This window comes from Ambystoma mexicanum, chromosome 11 (assembly GCF_040938575.1).
Source record: "Ambystoma mexicanum isolate Mex_15411 chromosome 11, UKY_AmexF1_1, whole genome shotgun sequence".
In the NCBI taxonomy this organism is placed as follows: Eukaryota; Metazoa; Chordata; class Amphibia; order Caudata; family Ambystomatidae; genus Ambystoma; species Ambystoma mexicanum.
Genome location: NC_090934.1, coordinates 974,588,734 through 974,613,025, shown reverse-complemented (window position 1 = coordinate 974,613,025; position 24,292 = coordinate 974,588,734). Strand labels below are relative to the sequence as shown.

General features: G+C 42.0%; 1 protein-coding gene across 1 annotated transcript in view; it reads right to left on the bottom strand.

Annotated features, from left to right (window-relative positions):
• Positions 1-24,292, bottom strand: part of IGHMBP2 (immunoglobulin mu DNA binding protein 2) — a 530,708-nt gene that overhangs the window by 343,989 nt on the left and 162,427 nt on the right. Inside the window, exon 4 of the mRNA XM_069624129.1 lies at positions 4,663-4,760. Coding sequence (XP_069480230.1) covers positions 4,663-4,760 — 98 coding nt within the window. The remainder of the gene's footprint in view (positions 1-4,662; positions 4,761-24,292) is intronic.

Sequence of the window (24,292 nt, the reverse complement as noted above, 5' to 3'; positions counted from 1 at the left end):
CTCGGCAAGCCTGATCTGCTGTCAGCGCTTGCATCCTATGCCTAGTGTACTGTACCATTGGCATGATCAAACACAGTCAGGGAACTATGGTTCATAGCCCACGTGCAGATGACAGGTCGGATTCGTTGTACAAATGAAAAATGACACTGGTTATATTTAATGTGCTTTAATGTAACCCATTATTTCTAAAAGCGTGTGTGATCATTAGACAAGCCATGATAATAGCAAATATAACATATCAGGGCATCACTTCCACAAATAATACAATCATATGAGCGATGAACATCTTGAGAAACAACGAAAATGTAATTCTAGTTTAAATGCATAAAAAACATTTCTACTGTACTCCATGCCAGGTCTATACACGAGACAATGCCCATTATTAATGGAAAGAAAAACAGTTTGCACTATTAAAGGCTTCCTCTGCTGCGAGCCCTGGTTGGCTACGAACCCTGGCATGCTTCCTGCTGCTTCTTGCTGCTTCCTCTCGTGAACTCCCCTACGGACTCTCCACAGCCCTCCCCTTCTCCAATGCAGTTTGCGTCGGGTGAACAGGATTGATGACCTTGTGCCTCTGTGCTGATCTGTTATGGCCTGACTCATATATTAGATTTTCTGACAGAAAATGGAGTCAGATAAGTTGGAAGATCGAAATGGCCGTTCTTAAAAGTGAGTAGGTCACATGTTGCCAATCACGTCTTGCTGCATGGGGTCTGAGAGGGTCTATTCACACCAAGAAAGTTCGTATTTTAGATCTTAGATTTCTCCAATTTCTCCTTTAGTGTACTGAAGCTAACAAAAGGCAGTCAGAAATGTATTCAATCACACTATCAACTGAAAGCCTGCGGTCTGAGAAGGCTAAACCAGGAAGCTGACTCCCTCTGCCTTCAGTTCAGGAAGCCATGTTTATGTCCACCCCGGTTTTTCTTAGCAGGCGGAATTGCCAAAGGTTGGAGACTGACGTCTTACCCGTTTGAACCCAGTTTCTGCCGCAATTATGCAAATAGCATTTTCGTTGTCCATAAAACCCACGCGTAGCTGTGCATGGTAAATAAAGGTTTGCCAATTAAATCGTGGGCCATGTTATATTGACAAGTGGTGTGCTTTTGCTGATTTTATAAACCATGTAACATTCCCTTGTGCACATTCTATAGTCTGTTACATCTGCCTTAACCCATTGCTTTGAGTTGATGTCATTATGGATGAGGTCATAAGCTTAATCATAAGGGCCGGTACCATGTCAACACTAGGGCGAGTACTTAGCCGTTTGGGAACTGGATAACCGGAAGCTACTAATATAGTGCAAATCTAAATAAAGTTCAAACAGAAACCTGTTCCCATGACATAATTCTATTCAATGTCATTTAATGGACATGTCACATTTTAAAACATACATGTGGCGGTAGGGGACCTCGGTATATTTTATGAAGAGGCGCGTGTGTGGATACTTCAACTGAAACCCATTGAACAAATCCAATTATATAAAAAATGTATTGTCTACTTACATCATTCAACAAACGTACACATTAGGGAAATATCGTTTGACCAGTCAGAACGAACGATCATCCACTGACTTAAACATCTGTATTCTTACTTCAACAACGGTTTAGAAATTGTGACACAATGATGATGATGCGGAGGAGACAAACACCTCCCTTCAAACTATAGCAGGTGTAGAGGTACTCATGGAGAGGCACAGGAACTAAACACAACCTCGATCTGGAAACAGCCCTTGCTACGGCAGGCTTGTGGAGGAAGAGCTGTAGCTCCTACAGGCAGTGATTCAGATAAGATTTTGAAGTGGGATTATTTTACACACTATTTTTTAAAGTTGGGGGTAACATGATTTTTTTAGGGAATAAAAAAGTAAGTCCAAATCCCAGTGGGAGTGTTTAATAAGCGAGTAAAAATGTTTTACTTGTGATACAAATATTTAGCAAGAAATATGTTTTGCATCAAGTTATTCATGCACATGAAAAGGTAAATGTTTGCCTCTTCAGATTAGGAAGTAATAACAGTAGAGCTTTTTCCTGTGGCCCTACGTTTACTAATGGTCCAAACATAGCCATGTGTTATGTGGATGAAAGCAGGGGACATGCTCTTATGTGTCCGTTTCCCATTTTTGTTGGGAGTATTTTTATTCCCTAACTTAATTTTTTGGAAGTATTTGCCCTTTTTTAGGGTGTAAAAGTGGCCGATACACCTCTTATATGTAGGCCTGCCTACTGGGTAACTGCTACACACGCACAGGCCAACTTCTGAGACACTGAATGGGAACAGGTATACCGCTTTGAAGGTAAGCAACTATATTTGTATGGGTCGCCTACTGAGGCACACAGAAGGAGTATTATAAGCTCAGAGGTACTTAGGTTAGACACTAAGCTCCCACCCTGAAAGGATAACATCTGCTGCCACCAAAAGGCAGACAGCGTGAGTATCTTTAAGCCCATTATCGAAACAAGCAGCAGGACCTGTTTAAACAGATAAATACATACTCAGGATGTTGTGAAAACCCAGCCCTCCACGAGTAGTACACTCAACATCCGCTACTTGATTCTGACCTCTCATCCATCTCTCCATTCAGAACAGGCAAAATCAGTGGCCACAGATGCCAAAGTTGGCCAGGAGCTAGACCAAGGCTAAACCAAAATTACTCTCCCTCTTGAGAGGCTTTTTGCAAGCCAGTAAACTAGTTAAACAGATAAAATATTGGCCTGCATTTGTATGTTTAGAAGCTGCCTCCCACAGCTAAAGGGTGGGAGCTCCAGGAGTTTTATAAAGAACCGATAGTCTTGTGACATTGTTTGTGTCACCTCACCAATCTTTGTGACCCTCCAGCTCCAGTTCCAAACTCCTCTCAAGGAAATGTCACACAGTCTAAATCAACATACCAAACCAAAGCTCTCTCACAAATAGCTTAGAAAGCAGTCACTCACACATGGGCCAACACTCTGTTACATTACTGACACTGCCAGCAATGCCCTGTGCTGTGAACAATGTGCCACCACAGCCACCACAGTTAGCTAAGGCACAATTCTCACCCGGAATGAATTTAACCATCTGCTAACTAGGTAGCATAGGGGCCTGCGTCCTGAGCCTTGCAGGTTTTTGGACTACACCATGGACGTTGCTTGCTAGGGATGAGGGCAGTCGTAGTTCGCATCTGGAGAGCCAAAAGGTTGCAGACCCCTTACGTAGCAGCTTCCAGAAGAAAACACTTATACGAATACAAGACAAACGAAGGGCACCAGCCCAACCCACCACAGCCCTGTCCTCGCATTTTATTTTCAGTTTTTGTGCCGCATTTTTATGGGGGTGCAGGATTAGGGACATTTTAAAAACATATTTAAAGGAAGGCTTCCCTACCCCCAGATCCCCTAAAGAAAATGCCACAAAAATGCAGGGAAACTGCTGCAATGAGTTTACTCTGAGTTGTACCAGATCCAAACAGACTGGTACTACACCCAGATTAAGGATAGAATTAGCCGTAGAAATATGTTTTGATGTGCATATTAACACCCCAAAACAATCTAAAATAACTTGGGGGTATTTATTAATTTTTACAAATGTTAAGCGCACAACACCCTCAGGCATCAAGGCGCTGTTACACCCAATTATGCACAAGCAGGGGGGCATAGATGTATCAAACACTCAGCACACAGTTTACTCTGTACACAGCCAGTGCTTTCAGGTGAAAAGTGTCTGTGAAGCTCTGCTGTATCTGGTCACGTACATAGAAATGGGAGATGCTGCCCATCAGCACTAGCAACATGCTAATATTCAAGGTGTATAAAATTATGGAACGTTTCTGTGAAGCAGCTTGCTATATGGATAGTTTTATACACAGATAGCAAGTAGTTTGGATTCTTGACCAAGTGGTTCCAAGTCTTTATCTCAGTGCAAAGACCTCTATCATAAGGGCAGTCCAAAGGAGCAAAAGCGTTGATGCGTTTGCATCATTCTTTTCATTAAGTCCTTTGCACCCTTCTCCCCTTGTTTTCTAAAGGACCGCTTAACCTTATTTACATCTTTAGGGTTTGTTTACTGAAAAAGAGCAATACGAATGCAAATGCTGATGTACAGATGTCTTTACATTGACATATAGCGAGGTCACACCTCAGCCTATTCTGAAAAACAATATTAGAAAAAAATATAAAATACATAAAAGATTAAAGGAATGAATAAAGGTTTGTTGGGGATGGGAGTTGAAACACAGATGATGCCCCATTAAATTCATAGGTCCAAAATACACCTAAATTGTCCTGTGGGCAGCACCTAAGAACAACATGGCTGAGCATTGTGGAACAGTGTTGAGTGGTCAAGACTTTGGCTTCTTTAACAACAAAGGAGGAGGAACGGCAGATGTTAGGGGTGGGGACAAGCAGATAGACTCTAGGTCTTCTGGTAAATCGGCGATCTGGACAATATGCTCCAATAGAACACAAACAATTGAAGGATCTTGTATTAGAGTTGCCAAAATCACAGCAATGGATTTGGCATCCTTGGCTTTAACTGCAGGTCTGCAATCATGACCTACTGAACATACAAGAAAGTAAATCTACATCTAATTCCAGTACAACAGAAAACTAAACTCGATGCTCGTTTGGCAGGGCAAATATGTTTTTTCGCCTAGAAGTCTCTGCAATTTACAGAAACACTTACTTGAGTCAGTTGGAGGGCTTGGATCGGATTCGTTGAACAGCACCGCAATGAGGTTTGATGCTGGCCCCGCATGATACTGATTTAATATGTTCAAAGCCCTACAGAACAAAATAAACAACGCATTAATGTCTTCTATGGGAAAGCTTTAAAACAAAAAGTAGAAAACGAAAAGGCAATAGATTAACTTCTATATGCATTTGTTCTTCACTCCATGCGACAGATCTCCAAACTTACAAACGATACAAAAAAGGTACAGAACACAAATACATTTTCTTTTGTGTTGATCGATTATTGGACTGTTTTTTTCAAAGAATGGATTTAACCAAGAAATGCTTTAATACAATTTACAATCTACGTATTCATCATATTGATTGAATCTTGAGAGATGGCTTGAGTTCAATGTTGTATATGTATAAAGTGGATTATGGTGCAGTTAGTTTGAACATACCTGTATGCTAGGTGGAAATATGTTGTCATTAGGAAACAAGTCTGAATGACGATTGTGGTCATTTAAATAAGAGCACATCAATTACAAAGCCTGAATTTTGAATCGATGTTATCTGCATTTGAAGTTATAATGAATAAATATGCTACTTTAGACCTTTATTAACAAACATTTTTGAAAACAGGAAGAGGGGGAAATGGAATGAAGATCGACAATGCGTTTTTATGACCAACATGCTAGCAGTACAGTTGTTTGTTAAATGATGTAATTGTGGTAAGACTAATGATCACAAATTGTTATTTGATGACAGGCATACTAATGGCCGATTCAATGTCACTTCCTCTAGAAAGTAACATTCTTCTTGCATTGCAAGGTACATGAATAGAGAAACAAATAATGGACTTAGATGTGTCATCTGTTTGCGGTACCAGACAGCATTCAGGAACACCTACGCATGAGTGATAAATATTGGGGAGTTCTGCCCGAATGCCCACTTCAGAGAACCAATAGCATAAGATCCATCCCATCACAATGGAATGATAAATTACTCAGTAATATTACATGTATACAGAAAGATTTGTTTATTTTGTTGCCGAATAATATTGCTCTTGATAATGGATTTTTCTAAATGAATTGCAAATAGCTTTTTCCCCAAGAAAGATTTCATTTTGCACGTGGCCTTGAAACATTAGTAAAAATGTTGTACTCGTGCTCACCTTTGAAGCAAGGAGACACAGAGCAACACAGGTTCGATCCCCGGGTCCGCTCTTAGAAACATCTGGGTATTAAGCACAATAACCTATATCATATCATACTAATTTCCATAAACTTGTGTGACTCACAAAAGCAAAGAAGTGTGGATATATTTATGTATAGTTTATTCCTGCACTAGAACAAGTAGACTGTAGGCCTTTCAGCATGACAAATATAAACTCCAATTATGTATTTGATTACAGTAAAATTACATTAAAAAGGAAGACCATTTAATTCCAATAGAAGTGCCAACCGCTATAGTGGAGTATTTACTTGGCTAGGCTCAGACTTTTTGTTGTTGCTATTTTCATGCTTTGTTGTTGCATTCACTGTATTTCCCGGATCAATTGCTGCCAAGAAACGTTTGGAAAAGCACAGACTATGTCAAATAAAATGGACTGCTGTTATTGACAACCAATACACAATAGTGAATAGAAACTTCCCCAAATACCAATATCTACGTCATGCTTGAATTGATCTCGAAGTCTACAACAAAACGCATAGGGCGATTGTAAGAAGCCAAAGCGGTAATTGAGCTATTTTTGCCAGTGACTGAGAGAAGGTGGATTTAATCTTTCTACTCCTAGAGGGTCTATACAAGTATGCTGGTCCGGAAATAAGGTGCCGGTAACATGTACCAGCACCTTTTCCGGACCGGCATACTCAGAGTCTGCCAATGATTTTTCAAGCACGTAAAGAATGGAGGGATTATATTATTAAACCCTTCTAAGAGTACTCATTTAAACAAGAGCTCCGCGCTCCTGGGTTGGTAACCACACACATTAAATTCAGTATAAAAACTAAAGACTCGGTTGCTCAATGTCACAAAGATCTTATATGAAATTATTACATTTTAAATGGCATCTGGTCAAATTAATGGAAGAGAAACAATTGCAATATGGCTTAAAAGATATATAAAAACGTATTCAAAGCTGGCTTCCATGTGGAATATGTCAAGTCAGTTCATTCCTGCTTACAAAGGAAACCAAGTCAGAGAGTTCATCAAAATTAAAACGGAATACTATAGAAATGTTCGCATCAGCATACCAGTGTGGGGAAAAACTAAAACGCAATATGTATTTGGCCTTTGATCTCTTGAAAGCGAATGGCAGAATATTTTACACAACACTGAATGATGCTCTACTCTCGAGGCCTTACAGTGCTAGGGGTTGAGCAAAGTCCTATCTAAGAGGCCGCAGTGACCTCAGGGGCTGGGTGCCAACACTGGCCGTGGGAGGTATATGGAAGTGCCCCCACGCTGCCCAGTCAATGATCAGCCTTTATGTCTATCAAGCCCTTTTTAGATGGGCAATCCAGAATATTGTGCTTTTAAAGTAGGTGAAAGGTGTCCTGGGAAATATGCATCTTAAAAACCCTTCTTAGACTATGGCTATAAAATGATTGCAACGCTTACACACCCCTTGGTAGTCTGCTCCGAGCCACTGGAAACTACAGAGACTGTCCTCTCCCGCTTACAAGACAGACACCTATGGCAAAATCCTACTCTGACCTTCGGCTAGAAAAGGAAATTCACTCTTGGGGAGGTTAGGGAAAAAGTCAAGACTACCCTTTAGCATGAGACCACCAGAATGTGGCAGAGGGAAAATGAAAGAAAACAGCCTCCAGGAAACGAAACATTGTTCGTAACTTGCTCAACAAGGACAGGGTGCTGTGGCGCTGCAAATAAGTGGACCCAATCGGGTTTGTATCCTTGGGACCCATGCAGCAAAACTGAAGTTTGAATGGCACGAGCAATTAACTGATCTGATTACAGACTCTCACAACCCAAGCTCGCAGAGTTCATCAATGAAGGAACATCAGTGTGCATAGCTGAATTGGAAAATAAGACACTGCAAACTATAGTGGGTGCCGGCTGCTGTATGCCATCTGGATCCAAGATGGCACTCAGCGCTAATAATGTCTCGGTGAGCAGACCGAAAGAAGGCCCTGCTCGCAGATCACAGACAGGTGAAAGCTTTGCAGTTCACTATAACAATCAACAATCATAATGCCCCCTTCCATCAGCAAACAGTTGACACAAATTCATCACTTAGTACTGTGAGAGGGAACACATGTTGGCTTAAAGGATGCAAGTAGAATGGAGATATTGGAGAGTAACAAGTTTGAGGAGAGAGGCATTGAGAGGGAGAACAGTAAGGAAGAAAGCGCTAATTGGGAGAGTAGCAGTTTAGATGAGAAGGGAGGGAGCGTCAAGGAATTAATGAGGTGAAGTGGAGCAGTCGGGAGGAGGAAAGAATATCATCAAAAAAAAGTGGTGGCACAGGTGAAGTGGAGCGGCTACAAGGCGGAGGAGAAGAGACCATCAGTGGAGGGACAGGGAGAGGAGGTATTAGAGAAATACAGGAACAGTTTGGGGGAAGCAAGAACATTAGTCGAAAGAGGAGCAGGAGTGGAGCTGAAAGAGGTAGAGGAGGAGCAAGCCAGAACAATAAAGAACCAGCTTAGATGAGGAAGGACAACATTAGAGAAAAAGTGAGATAGGAGCAGGTGGAAAAGACAAGGGCATGGCAAACATCGTGGACAAATTAAAAGGAAATCAGGAGATGTTGAACGTCACTGAGGTGATAGCAGAAAACCACCATGAGCTGGAAGTTACCAGAGGGTAAAACAGGGTTCGAAATTGCTGGGAGCTATACAGCGCCTGCTTCTAGCCTAGAAGAGCCCGTTATCTTGAAACCGGCAGCTAATTCTGGCTCTCCAGGCCAACTGGTGCCTTAGAAACTGAAATATGTGGCATTAACTGGAGTATTTGAGGATGTTAATAAAGAAGAATTAGGACACACCTAGGAGGCATTTTAACACTAAATATCATACTCAATGGGCAAACGGCTAAAGTAGCATCTCCTGGTAGCTCCTGGTTCCCCTGCCGTAGCTACTGCCTACAGGGTGATCGGTGATCCTCAACACCCAGGAGCTGGTTTTAGCTGCTCATCAAATCTTTATTTTGCAACCTGTAAAGCAAGACGAGAGAAGGTGGGCGAGATCCAAGTCGCTGGGGAGGATCCCAGTTTGTTAGGGAAGTAATACCAGGTTTCAAATTAAGAGGAGCTGGGAGCTATTTAGCTCCTGCTTCTAGCACAGTAGGGCCTGGTTAGTTTGAAACCTACAGTTACCAGGAGCTAAGTTTGGCTCCTAGGGCCACATGGTGCCTTCCAAAAAATGTGACATTAACTTTGAGTATTTGAGAATGTTAATAAAGAAGATTTGGAACACATTGAATACACATTTAAACACAATGGCTCATACAAAATGAACAAATATATAAAGGGGCATCTCTGGTAGCTCCTGGTACCCCTGAAGTAGCTCCTGCCTACTGGGTGATGCCCAACACCCAGGAGCTGGTTTTAGCTGCTGCTCATTGAGTGTCCATTTCTGACCCTGTAATACGCAGGAAGTTCACTGGAAGCCTCTCAAGGAAATCTCTATCAAACCCAGGGCACACTGCAGTCACAAAAAGGTTCTTAAAATCTCTAATAATGGACACCCACTTTGACAAACCAAGACATGAGGGTTGGTGGGGTCTGTATTCTTTGAAGAACCAGAACAACTTTCAGATATCTACGAAAGACAAGTCATCAACAGATACAGCCAAGAAAGAAGTATGGGGGACCTCAAACATCAGCAAAGACAGAGTTCAAGGGAAAGAGTGAAGGACTCCTTTAGCGAAGATTGATCCTTTGGAAACATCAACCAACCAAATGTCTTTTCTATTAAAATAAAAACCCTTGAAACTTTACAAATGTATGAAAAGTGATATTTTGATCCCTCCGTCTCCGACAGGGTGCACAACAAATATTTTTCATATTATATGGATTCTATTTAGAATGCACGAGTTAGGCTTTTTGGGGTGACCATTTCTGGTTTTAGTAAAAGAAATTCAGTTGCTGGAACACTGAAAGAAAGTAATATGCATGAGTCTAGAAAAGAGATATAAAGGAACATGGTACACGCACGCCAGTTCATGCACAAAGAGAGACATTTTTCAAAAGTGTATAAAAAACCATGATAATAAAGGCTTCAGATAAATACCGACAAATCTAACTTCCTAAACTCTGGGCAATACTCGCAAAAAAGAGAAGGGTGTTATAGATACACCTGGGTCTCCACCTTGAAAACCCTGCCCAGTTATGTTAATTTTTTAGACCAATGGCATCACCAAAAACGTGCCGTAAAGAGGAGCGCGGCTCTTTTAGATAGTGATCTGAAGAAGATCTCAGAAAAAATAGCGACAATTTTTCAATTTGGGAATGAACAGCTAGAATGAAAACATGGATTACAGCAAACATATAACTTCACTTGCTAAAAATACTTAAGTCAGAAAGAACTAGTTTAAGATTTTCTGAAAAATATTTTCTCGCTATGTGAAAGTGGTGGCTATAATATTTGGCCTGAAAACATGTACTGGAGCCCTTAGTAGATATTATGGTTATATGATCTGTTAGTGATAGCACAACGAGAACATATTTTATTCATTTGGAAGAAATAACATAAAATAACTGAATAATAGTGGCATGGCAACTGATTAAAGAAATTCAAAATATGTGCCTATTGTGTCCTTTCTTCTTCCAGAAGATCCTCCGTACTCTCTTGCTTTCCCTCCTTTCCTAACTCTTGTTGTCCATTGCTGACTCGCATCCCAAATTAGGTTCGGGGCGAGTATGTGTTTTAAGACTGTGTGTGATACTTTTAGTCTTTCAAAATGTATTAGATTTCTAATAGTTCAGTTATAGTATTCAAAAGTATTTTGAGCACATTGTTATGATTTACTACTTGTACCAGTTTTGCTCATTTTTTGTAAATAAAAGTTTATCATCCACAGGGAAGGTTAATGAAGACAGTGAATCTAAATCTGCAGAAATGACTGCGAAAGAGAGGCGAGGAGTAAAGCTTGTAGCATAAGGGACAAGAAGCTAAAACCTCCTAATGTAATGGAGACTTCCTCCCATCCTCTTCTTTTGATGCTCCGACCAAGAATTCCACGAAACAATTTCCCATTATGGCAACTTGAGACAAACGTCAACCAAACTCGACTCTGGGTTTGGTCCCCGACAATTCGATATTCTCAGCGATCGCAGACCATCGCTGCGTCCTTCCCCCTAAACATTCGGTGTTCAGCCATCCCCTGTGAGACGAGAAAATAACGGCATCATGGCAGGTATATGCTTACTTCCAGATACAACACAGTAATAACCAAATGGATACAGCCAATCGCACATATATTGGGTGGAAATAATGCTGGTCTCTGTCTCTTATTGAATCAAGACTCCCTGACTGTAAGCCTGGGTAATCTTCATTCTATGTCAAGACCGGAGGCAAGCATTAGGTGTCAGAAAATTGGTGGGGGCATGCCTGAGGGACTGCAGGCATCAGGCCTTGGATTGCCGCCACGAAGTACACTACCCAAAGGTCTCTGGGACTGGCTGGCTATGCGCGTGCAGGCAACAAAAACAGGGGGTTTGAGCGGGCACCGCTATATTAGTTTAGAGTTAACTTACTTACTTACAGCTTACTTATTTCCTCATGCCGTTAATGGAGTCACCAAGTAAACCAGTATACCAGTATACACTACACTGGGACAAGGGAAAAACAACAATAATGTCTGTTGAGAAAAACTTACATCAGACCTTGGGTCGCCAATTGTAGTGAAAACTACTGATAGATATTGAATTCATTTATATCGTAAAAATAAACAAATCAAAATAGCTGCGTGATTAGTATACCATCCATACACAGAAAAAATATATCCCATGCGGCTTATTTTTTCAGTGGCTTTTTAATTAGCAAAATTCATTAGTTTTGGAGAAGCAGAAAGAATATGCCAATGCATTTCGGACCCACACTTGGTCCTTCATCAGGGCGAATTCTATAGTACAAAAAGAAAAATAAACAATGTGAAGCACTCACACCATCCCAATGTAGTGAATTCAACATGTTAACGCTCTACATAGAGCACAACAGGACAATTGTTAAATACCTGCAGATGTATCGGTCCTTGCCACTTATTTATCACAGTGATGTTCCCATCATCATTAAACAATATAGCGCCTTCGTATCAAGAGTTTATATATATCCAGCGGCATCCTTACTGTAATGTTAATTTCCACATACAGTCTTTCAGAGACTTCTATTGAGGACTTCCCGTCTGTAAAACAATTAAGCGGAACAATGTAGGCCCAACCAACTGCTAGCTACACAGCTTAGATCTTTATAAGTAGTCATATTTAATTACACATCATTGCAGTTGGAATAAAAATATCACGCATACCTGATTGCACGTGTTGGTGTACAAAAACTCGTATAAGCATGTGTGTTACTATTCCCGTTACACGTGATGCCTGTATGAAACCATCCATATTGTTCTGCTACATTTTCATACTTAATCATCTGCATATGAGGATAGTTATACAGACATGTTGTCTAGTTCGTAATCTCCTTACCTCAAAAGTGTTGCGCTTTCTGATGTTGTAGTATCAGCGGTTGATAAGTCTCTACGATGTGTGATCCCTGGGTGCCATATTTAGTAGAAAACAGGCTGCTACTTGTTCTCATTCAAACTCTTCTAGTAGTTCTTATCGGCTCAAATACGTTTGTAACTGTTACATGTCTTTGCGGGAAGAAGTCGTGTTTGTACCCGCTCAGTTACGTGCCAGTGCCCCTGCCAGATATAAAAACTCTTTTTAGTAACGATGCCCAATTGCTTGCTGTGGGTAACAGTATGGATATACTTCTATATATGTCTCCGGATTACCTTTAAATCGCTGTGTTTGTCTGAAGGGTTCAACTCGCCGCAGTCTCCATTCTACCGCGGTTTGTTGTAGACTGAAGTAGACCGGAACGGGAAATTATATATGACAGTAGGAGACGTTTATGTAACGTAAGTATATTTATTAAATGCTACATTTACTAACGTAAACAAGTTACATGTATGAAAGGAGGAGGGAAGCTGCTAACTGTAAAGGGAGCTGGACAGTTGTGGTTTGATTGCAGCCCTCTCTTCTAGAACTCTATCGACACCTGGATTCCAAGCGTTATGATCCTACATACTATAATGTAGTCAGGCATGTCCCATAGAGATCAGGCAGCTCCAATTAGAAGGTTATAATACTACACATCTCCTTCCCTTTCTATTGTTCACAAACTATGTACATAGACTGACGGACAATTGTTCTAGCTGGTTCATGTAAATTCCACATAGTCTTCCATCCTTTTCGGCAAACGATAAGATCTGCCGGATCTGGACATGCCTCCATCATATCTGGAGGTAGTTGGCAAGGAAAATTGAGGTTGTTCAGATTTGCCATCACATTTCTTCTTAACAGTACTATAACAATCACTCTTCACCCCACCGTTCACATTTCTAGAAATTCTAACATTTCTGTCCCTCTTCTGCCCTACATTTCTCTTTTCTTTCTCGTTAAGAACCTTACTTTCACACATCCAAATTCTTTCCACATTCCATATCCTTTTATCCTCTGTTCTGACAGCATGGCGAAAAGCCTCTATTACCTTAATGGGTTTGGACCATTTGCATGGTCCACTTCTTAGAGCAGGAGGAAGTAACACCTTGACCAACTTACCAACAGCCGTAGACATATCATATTTGTTGTTACATACCTTCTTATCATAATTTATCTTGTTTCTCTTTTGCATTTCCCTAATTTTTTTTTTGTTGCATTTACTAGATCCTTCTCTATTTCCTTACTCTCTTTGATAAGCCAAATGGGAGCCAATTTGGTGTTTGCTTTCCTTCCCCTACTATGCTCAAAGGGAGAAATACCTGTACTGGTATGTGGTGTAAAACGATGTGCAATTACTTTCTCCCTGACAGCATCTTCCCAATCCATCCCATTGGCCCAAGCCATCCTGATGGTTTCTTTCAAGATTTTATTAAAACGTTCCACTAATCCATTAGTTTGGGGATGGTAAATGGAGCTGGTCTTATGCTCAATGGCAAATTTTTTACAGAAGTCTGCCACTTCTTTAGACTTAAATTGAGTACCGTTGTCGGAAAGAATACTTCCTGGATACCCTTCCCTCTCACATATATTTGATAAAAATTCAACCACAGTTTTGCCCGTGACACTAGAGGTAATTAAAATCTCTACCCACCTGGTGAGGAGGTCTATGACTACCAAACAATATTTTTGTACACCTTTACAACATATGGGACCTAAAACATCCATACTTATATCCCTCCAAGCACTATTGGGAATGTCGGTAATAACCATTGGTTGCCTGGAACCCACACACTTTTTCTCATCATCACAACAAAGGATACATTCCCTAATATATCGCTCAATCTGCAGATCGCAGCCAGGCCACCAATAGTCATTCCTAATTCTTTGTTTGGTCTTTATTACTCCTTGATGACCCTCATGTCCTAGTTCTATAATCTTTGAACGCAGATCCGTCGGAGGAATGACTTTATCTCCTCTCATCATAAAATCCCCGTGTACATGAAGTTCATCTGCAACAGGCCAAAAAACACTTAAGTTGGCTTCTTCAAATTTAGATTTCTTCATACACTCATGACTTTGAATTAAATTTTTCAATTTCTTGATGTTATGATCATTTGATTCGGCATGATCCCAATCATCCTTTGATATGGAAGAAGTTTCCACGCAGAAGACAACTTCCATGTCTTCATCTTCATCGACCACCTCAGAAATGTTAGTTAAGCGAGATAAGCAATCAGCAGACACATTCTTTATTCCTGGAACATATGTCACAGTGTATTTGAACTCTTGCAGCATCATGACCCATCTTCTCATCCTGTTGGAAACTTTATTAAGACCCTTTGACATGAATACTTGAGTTAAAGGCTTATGATCAGTTCGAAACTCAACCTGGTTTCCCCATATAAAGCTTCTAAACTTGTCAGCTGCCCACTTGATGGCTAAAGCTTCCTTCTCTATAGTGGCATATGAAATCTCTGCTCCCTTGAGTAATCTCGATGCAAAAGCAATTATAGCTTCGTGCCCATCCTTCTCTTGGGACAACACAGCCCCTAGGCCTACGTTGCTGGCATCCGTAGTGATGATAATCTTGTCACTGGTACTAAAATTCTTTAATGCAGGAGCAGAATTTATCGAATTCATCTTCACATTCTTCATTCCATTCAAACAATTTCTTCTTAAGTGCCTCTCGTAATGGAACAGTATGGATAGCAAAATCCTTGACAAATTTAGAATAGTACTCAGCCATACCAATAAATGTACGAATCTCATCCTGGTTACTCGGGCTCGGCATTTCCACAATGGTGTTGACTAATTGTGGTTTCGGAAAAATTCCTTCTGCTGTAATTTTATGTCCCAAATATTCAATTTCTGTGCAATTTATCTTGCATTTGTCCTTGCTTAAAGTCATGCCTGCATCGCATAATTTTTTACATACATGTAATAGTCTCTCGTCATGTAGTTCTTGAGTGATAGCATGAATCAATATATCATCTTGAAAACAAATCACACCTTTGGTATCTTTGAACATCCCATGCATCACCTTCTGGAACACTGATGCTGCTGACACTAATCCGAACGGCATTCTTTTAAATTGATACAAACCATCAGGAGTTATGAACGCAGTCAATTTCCTTGAACTTGTGTGAAGTTTGATTTGATGGTAAGCAGATGTTAAGTCAAGAGTTGAAAATATTTTAGAAGGTCCAATGGTAGACACAATTTCTTGTATATTTGGTAACGGATGCCGATCAGGTTTGACACATTTGTTTAACTCACGTAGGTCAACGCAAATTCTAAGTTTTCCAGATTTTTTCCGTATCACAACAAGTGGTGAAACCCATTCACTGGCATCAATACTTTCTATGATTCCATCTTCTTCCATTTTCCTTATTTCCTTACTGACTTCCTCTCGTACAGCTAACGGAATGTTTCTTAATCTTTGAGCTATAGGTTTTTGGTCTGGTTTGAGTAATATCTGATGAGTATAACCTTGCAGACATCCTATTTTATCTCGGAAAACCTTTAGCAAACCAGCTTTACCTATAACATTGCCACCATTACTTGATTCAGAATTGCTACCACTTATAGACAAAACTGATTCCGAGCTGGTGGAATCCACTTTCACTCGTAATTTACTCTGGTGGGTCCAACTGAGCAGGGCAGTTTTCCCTTCACCAGTGATGTATATCTTGCCTTTGGCAACTCTGTTCTTAAATTTCAACTTTCCCCAATGCCAACCAATGACATTGATCTTCACACCTCCATATGCTCTTGGATTGATATCTGTCTCATGTAAAAACTCATGTTTATTTTTGTTCCAAAATTGTCTTGGCAGAAGCGTATATTTTGCACCAGTATCAACCATCATACATACTTCATTTCCGTCAATAGACACCATGGCCCTGGGACTTTCCAACACTTCTTCATCGTCATCATCATCAGTTATGGTGCATACACAATCTTCTTGAATTTCTCTCTCACTGCGATCACTATCAGAATTGTCTCCTATCCAGTTCATGGCATTGTCACGTGATCTGCAACATTTAGAGAAGTGACCCTTCCCTTTGCACTTGCTACAAATGATCTTTAGTGCTGGACAGTCCGGGTCATCAGCCCAATGATTTACATTTCCGCATCTATAACACCTTCCTTGGCGTTTTCTTCCCACTTTCCTTGATTGATTCTCTGGAATGTTTTTTTTAGAAACTTCGTATGATGGCCCTTTTTGACTATATTTGCTTGACCCTTTGTCCGTCTTCGACAAATTGTATTGTTTTGTGACAGATCTCCTTTTAATGATATCATTGTTGATCATGGAAATTGACTCCTCATCAAGTGTATCATGCGTTTTACTATTGGTGCTTCCTATCTTTACTTGTTTCATCTTATTTTCTAATTCTTTAACACACTCTTCAGTGTGTTCTACTTCTTTTGCCACTCGGAGAACAATGTCAAGAGAAGGATCACTTTCCGACCACAGTCTTTCCCTCACTTTGCTACTGCGACACTCTAACATAAATTGGTCTCTGAGTCTCTCATCCAGTTGCTCATTGAAATTGCATGACTTTGCTAATTTCCTCAAAGCAGTGACAAACTTTTCCACACTTTCTCCCTCCTCCTGTGTGCGTTTGCCGAACTTGTAACGTTCTAAAATTATGCTCACTTTCTTTTCAAAGTGTTTGTCAATTTTTTTTTACAGCTCGCTGGTATTCATTTAGATCCACACTCTCCTGTTCTGGTAATTCTGGAAGTGTTTCATATTTTTCTTGTCCAACCGGACCTAAACAGTGCAAGAGTAATGATTTCCTCTTTTCTGCGCCACAATTGGGACCACAAATCACACCTGCATAATGTTCAAAGGATTTTATCCACCTCTTCCAAGGCAAGGCAGGTTCATCAGTGCTGGGCATAAAGAAAGCAGGCGGAGGCACACTGCTAAACGCCATGACAACTTGGTTGGAATTTGTGCAAGCTCACAATCTGCAAAAAAAAACTGTATGTGGGGCACAGTAATGTCCAGAAAACGTGATGTACTCAGCTCATCCTATATAATACCTATCATTGTGCATGTATTTATTTTGATTGAGTAACTGTGTTCAACCACCTCCTGTCAGTAGAGAAATGGATCCTCAGTACCATTTACAGGGTTAATATTCACTTGTATAGTGCTCAACATCAACGATTCCTTGAACTTGTAATGTAAGCCCCAGCGAGTAATATGCCCCTGATGATGACGTCGGTACTTTATTTGCTTCCAATGCACAGGTTTGCATTGGAGAAAGCGAACAAAAAAAACAGCGTACTGTCCCTTTAATGACTCCTTCCTTCTTCGGTGCATTCAACGCATGCGCGAACTTGGATGAACAGTGTCCACGGAGGAAACCGAAGGAAAGGCTGAGGCAGTTTGGTAACGTATAGCGCGGCCCAGCACATCGATCGAGTTTCACATAAAAGAAAGGCTGGCACAACTTGGTAATGTGCAGCGCAGCCCAGCACATCAATCGAGTTCCTCCTATGCCTTAATGAAGCGATTGGGACGCAGCGCCAGGATGATGCATTGGGGCGAAATGCCGAGCGTTACCTTCAGGATCTGGAAGACGGAGCCGCTGCTACACCCGGGCATGAGCGGAGCAGCTCCGTATACATGGATGAAGTACGAATCCCATCCTCGTCGCCAATGAAGTAGACCGGAACGGGAAATTATATATGACAGTAGGAGACGTTTATGTAACGTAAGTATATTTATTAAATGCTACATTTACTAACGTAAACAAGTTACATGTATGAAAGGAGGAGGGAAGCTGCTAACTGTAAAGGGAGCTGGACAGTTGTGGTTTGATTGCAGCCCTCTCTTCTAGAACTCTATCGACACCTGGATTCCAAGCGTTATGATCCTACATACTATAATGTAGTCAGGCATGTCCCATAGAGATCAGGCAGCTCCAATTAGAAGGTTATAATACTACATAGACGAACACAGACGTTACCATGGCTATGCGCGTGCAGGCAACAGCTGTGGGCAATTGGCTGGTACTCATTTAAAGCCACCGCCTGCCTGTGCCAGGTATGGATTATTGAAAATCTTGCACGGGGTTGTGGCACATTGGAGCAAGGCAGAGGACCGGAGCAGGCACAGAGAGCACTGAGGGGAGAACGAGGACGCGGGCCATGAGGCGGTGACACTGTTAGGCTCTGGTATTATACGGTAGTCTACAGCAGAATCCGGGCGGCCTCACGGGGCTCCCGGACTTCAGTTACGTGCTTGCGCCGTTTACTCCATATACTCCTTTGACCACACGTTCCTAGCACACGTGAGGTAATTGCTACACGTAACGGACACTTATGCTCATGTTTCGTTGTGTTTCCACTTATGAACTTGCATATTGCTTAGAACTCAGTGTCAAACACGTTTCCAAAACGGAGAGTGTGAAGTAAAGACACGTTAATAAGCCAGTGCAGGCAAAGTTAGGGGAAAGACCTGTGTGCTTGAAACATGTTAAGCGTTCGTTTTATCCTTTCAGGCCACGCTTTGCCGGTCAGGCCCCGAGTCATGTGAATCACGTGGGGCGATTCTCCAGCTGTATGTTCCATTACGCTTGCTATGTTCATTCAATGTTGGTTCAGTCCAGCATCATGTGCTTATCATGCATATGCTATTAGACCATCCATTGTTGGTTGCTCAAATCAGAGGGTGATTGAATGTTAATCTATGAATACCTGTTCATGAATTCAAGAGAAGGTTCAGGGAAGAATACTTGTGCAAGGTCACGTTTCATGCAGGTGAGGCTTAACAGGTGAGGTCAGGTTACAGGGATAGGTTACATGGAGCAAAGGGCTCTTTCCCCTAACTCCCCCTACTTATCCAATCTCGTTACCCTAACCCTTTTTCCGGTTTCCCCAATTCCCCCTTCGTATGCACAACCTCTACCTAATCCTTCGTCCGCCATTGGCTGCCACCTGGTTACCTGTACCTTTAACATCAGGGACCTGTGCCAACTACGGTGGGAGGAGGGTTTATTCCATCTGGATTCTGTGGTTTGGGAGAGGGTGTTGATGCCATCTCTCTTATGGTCTTGACATTATGCTTGTTCAAAGCTCTGGACCACTGCCGCCTCCATTGACGTTATTGGTTTGAAATAAAACTCATTAAAAACACTTTCATTTGACCAATACACCGCCCTCAAGATATCCTGCAAGCTCACCCCTGAGGCTAAAGCTTTGGATGCAATTGCTCCCCTGAGGGAATGCGTGCCAAATCTTGACATGTCAACCCCACCTGCGACATTATTTGTCTCGGGAGGATAGCTCAGCGGCAACATGCTCGGCTTGGAAGCAAGACGACATGGAGCAACACTGGTTTGATCCACGTGTGCCAAGCTTAGAAACCTCTGGGTATTTAGTGCGTTATAAATAACCTATCATATCATATTACCCCGTACACCCATCTTGCTATGGTGGCTGATGCCACAGCCTAAGGGTTTCTTACGGGTTATGAGCAGTTGCGTCACGACAGCCGGCCTCGTCTCGGCTGTCCTGCCTCGTATTCGTTAATGCACGACGCCACACAAAGCCGTGGCTGTCCCGGAAAATAAGGGTACAAGATTGAGGAGCAATTAGTCTTTATCCATTTTGCTATAGTGAATGTCACTCCTTCTGGACTATACACTTTCCTGTTAATCTCCAGTGCCTTGACGTCCAAAACTCTCCTAAAGAAGAATAGACACAACAGCATCACCAGTTTCCCGGACAATTGTGCCACCAACAGATAGTTGTTTGCGGGCCCCCTCATGAGAAAACGCCGAACCATATTGACATCCTACGGATGTGTGTATTTTGGTACCTGTGGGATCTGAAACCTTACACCCTTTATCATTCTCATTACTGCCAGATGATCCCCACCATCTTCCCCTCGATAAGGCTGAGCCCCACTGATATAGCTGATCTATAGACCATCAATGTCCTAAATACCTTCACGCCTCCTACTAAGGAGGACAAGAAATTATGTGTATAATAATAATAATAATAATAATAATAATAATAATTGGGTTTTTATAATGTGCCTATATACAATATGTTTCCAGGTGCAACAAGACAAGAGGGTGGGGGAAACGGGGAGGACAAAACATAAAAATTATCCTACTAGGCCTTGTTGCATTCGGATCGTGCAAGTGCAGTAGAAGAAGTGCAGGGTAGAGTGGGATGGGCCGATCCAGGCGGCAGGGCCCGGGAGAAGTGCGAGTGCCAGGGGAGGCCAGGTGGACAGAGCCAGGGGAAAGCAGAGTGTGCAGGGGAAGGAACATTCACAAACTAAGTGCGAGGTAAGAGACTGGAAGGGCTACAAGGGTGCAAGGCCAGCCAGGCTAATGCAGGGAGAGGGGCCAAGAACGGTAAGTGCAGGTTGAGGGAGGGAGAGTCCGGGGTGGCCAAGTTCATGGGTAGACTGTATTAGTGGGGCCTGGAGCCCTGTAAGACTCGGAGGGAACCAGGCAGTCAGTCAATATGCAGACAAGAACATTAGCAGGGGAGAGGGAAGGAGGAAGAGAAAAAGGAAGGTTTTGAGAAGATTCCTTATCTTAAGGAGATCCGGCTCAAGTCTGAGAGGGGAAGGGAGGCCATTCCAGAGGGAGGCACCTGCAGAAAAGAGAGATCTACCCCCTCCCCTTACCCCCTACCACTCTCTGCTTGGAAAAGCATCTGATCTGCAGAGAGTTCGAGGTAGATGAACTAATGGTTCTAGCAGGGAGGTCTTTAGGGAGAGAGAGTTGGATGTAGAGGGGTCCCAGGACCCAGAAAGCTTGTGGATGATGCAGAGCGTCTGAACTTGATCCTCGCAGCAACCAAGGGCCAGTGGAGAGATTTTAGAGCTGGGGAGATGTGGTGCATGGGCTTGAGGCCATGGATAAGTCTAGCAGTCCTATTCTGGATTAGTCGTAGGGGCAAAGGGAGAAGTTAGGAAGATTAAGGAAGAGGCTGTTGCAGTAGTCCTGCCTGGAGATACCAGAGCTCTGGAGAAATTGAGTTTCTGGGGAAGGTGAGGAAAGGAAGAATGCCTCTGAGGAGGTGCAGCTGAAATGGGCTTTCTTGGCAATAGACACAGAAACGGGATGACGACTCTTTCGTTGACACTAGTCTTCCCACTTGCTCCACACAGCGTTATAGCTCCTGGATGTGGAGGGTGCCCATGATTCTTTGATTAGCTGGGAAGCCTGGCACGAAAATGCCTGTCAGGCCCAGCGTCTCCCGACACCCTGCAGGCCAACAGGGAAAGGCTCTCCATCACTCTCAGAGTGTGAAACCTCCCAGCCGGGTCTGTAAGGAGGTTGTGGTCATGAGGAATAGCATGAGTAAAATGCAAAGAAAGTTCCATCAGGATTAGAAACCATGCTTGTGACTTCCAAGCGGGCGCTATTATCACCATCTATGCTTTTTCCCTGCAAACACCGAGTGGCATTTTTTCTTTCTATTACTAACAGAGTCCTTTTAAACCGTGGGCTACGTGCAATTGTTAAAATTGACCAGCGAACGCTGTTATTGAGTTACGCTCTTGTTTGTGTACTATTTTGCAAATCTGAACATTGCATTTTGCTAATCTGCTAGTGTGTGTGTGTTCCGATCGAGAACACACAAAGGAAAGTGAAACAGTAACTACAGAGTATAAACGTGCTAAAAAAACTGCTGTGAATTGAAGCTGTGGGTGATTGATATTTGACCACAGACTACGAATCCCAGAAGCCCTGGCACCCTTAAATCAAAACGTCAGGCGGTTCAGGGCCGGCGCTTCGAAAGCAAAGCCGGTCTTGCGCCGGTCCTCGCCGTCCACGGCAGACACAAGGCCAAAAACCCTGGTTCACAGCTATTATCTTGTCAGAGATAAGAATGAAGAATCTTAACCTGAACTTACTGAATTTCGCCCTTATCCAGCATGTCTGCACTGAAATTACGTACAAAGCCGGGCTCAGGGCTCTGAAAGACAAAGTTAAAGGGGTGATGGTCTGTAACTTACCTATGTTGCCCCACTCCCCTCGAACGCCCTCTTATAACAAGCATAAACACAGACAAAAGTTACCAAAGGGAGAACGCGTGGTCACTGGAAACAGCACGCATGCCAATACAATTATATATATATGTCTCCTCAATACAAGATCACTAAACAAGCATGCCCAAGATGTGACCTGATTCAGGAAAATAACGGATATTGCTTGCATAACTGAAACATGGCTCCAAGAGCCTATAGGGCCAACCTGTTCAACAGCGGTACCCCAGGGATACGTGAACTATCAAAAGAACAGGGAGTCAGGTTTGGGAGGAGGTGTGGCAATGATAGTGCAAGAAAATATCACAATATTTCCTGCCACTACCACAAGTATTCGATGTGAAATACTACATCTCAAATACACACCCATAGCCAACAGTTGCATTAATTTCACCCTAATATATAGACGCCGTCACTCACCTCCGAATTCAATGAAGAAATTACACAACGTAATGCTTTAAAGGGGATAAACACTGCCAGAGTAATCCTCAAGGACTTCAACAAATGGCGTGGAAACCCACTTGACAAAGAGGCAATCGATCTGGAGAAGATCCTAAAGAATATCGACTTCACGGTCATGACTGCTCAACCAACCATGGCAAACGGAAACCAATGAGATTGGATAATCACCAAAAGCATAGAAGCAAGGGACTTCAAAACCAATCCATGTGTCTGGGCTGATCATTCATCGGTTACACGCATGCTGACAATTAACACCCCTAATAAGTATGACACCAACAACGAACCAAAAAATTTAGAAGTAGGAACTATAAAAAAATAGAACCTATTCATCTAGAGCAGTGCATAAACAAAATTCTCAGTGAATCTAGGGAAGATGACTTGTGTGACAAATGAAATGCTAATTTCACAATCCAGGCAAAACAAATGGTTGACTTAAGATCTCCCTTAAAAAATAAAGTTATTAGACCTAACAACCACCACCAGAAGTGCTTCAACATCACCCTTGTTGAATTGAAAAACCAAAAAATAGGGAAATGTGGCTGAAACATCCATCTATGGATAATAAAGCCAAGTGGAAAAAAGCGAAAAATCATACAGGGAAGGCATCAACACTGCAATAAAGAATTACAATAACGGCCAAATAAAAACAGCTGAAAACTCAACTAGTAAACTTTTCGAAATTCTCAAAACCATAGAAAAACCCAGGGTGCTAGTCCCTACCTTCTCTCCGTTCTCAAGAAGATTGTGACAAAGTGCAAAATGCCTTTACATAAAAAAATCAGTGAGGCCACGGACATTCTAAGAGAAGTCCAAAAACTCATTTCCAATCAGACAGAGTTAGACTTAAAAGCAGAACCGGCCAGGAATCAAGAATCTTATTTCAACAAATCTCTAAAGAAGAAATGATGCAAATACTAAAACCAATGAAACCTACTACATGTGCCGAGAATATAATTCCATCTAAACTAATTCTTGATAATGCAACCATCTTTGTGCCACAACTCACCAAAATGGTGAATGCCTCCTTTAGAGGAGGGTCTTGTCCCAAAGGACATTAAAAAACTGTCACAATCACACCGCTAGCGAGTAAACCTGAACTTGACCAAAGGGATCCAAACAATCTAAGGGCCATCACATATTGCAATTTTCTATTGAAAATACTAGATAAGGTCACCACTAAACAACTCCAGGCCCATGTAGAAGCAAACAAGATCTTACATAACCAACAATCAGGCCTTTGTGCTGCACACAGCACAGAGACCGCTATGACTGACCTCCACTCTCATATGAGGAGCACTGTGGAAGATGGAAACGCAGAGTACTTATCTTGCTCGACCTCAGCGTAGCCTTTGACTAGCTGGATCATAAACAACTTAAGCAAGCACTCATGAATGGAGCTAATTGCTCCCCTGAAGCAATAGGCTGGTTAACATCCTCCCTAGCAAATAAGAAATCAAA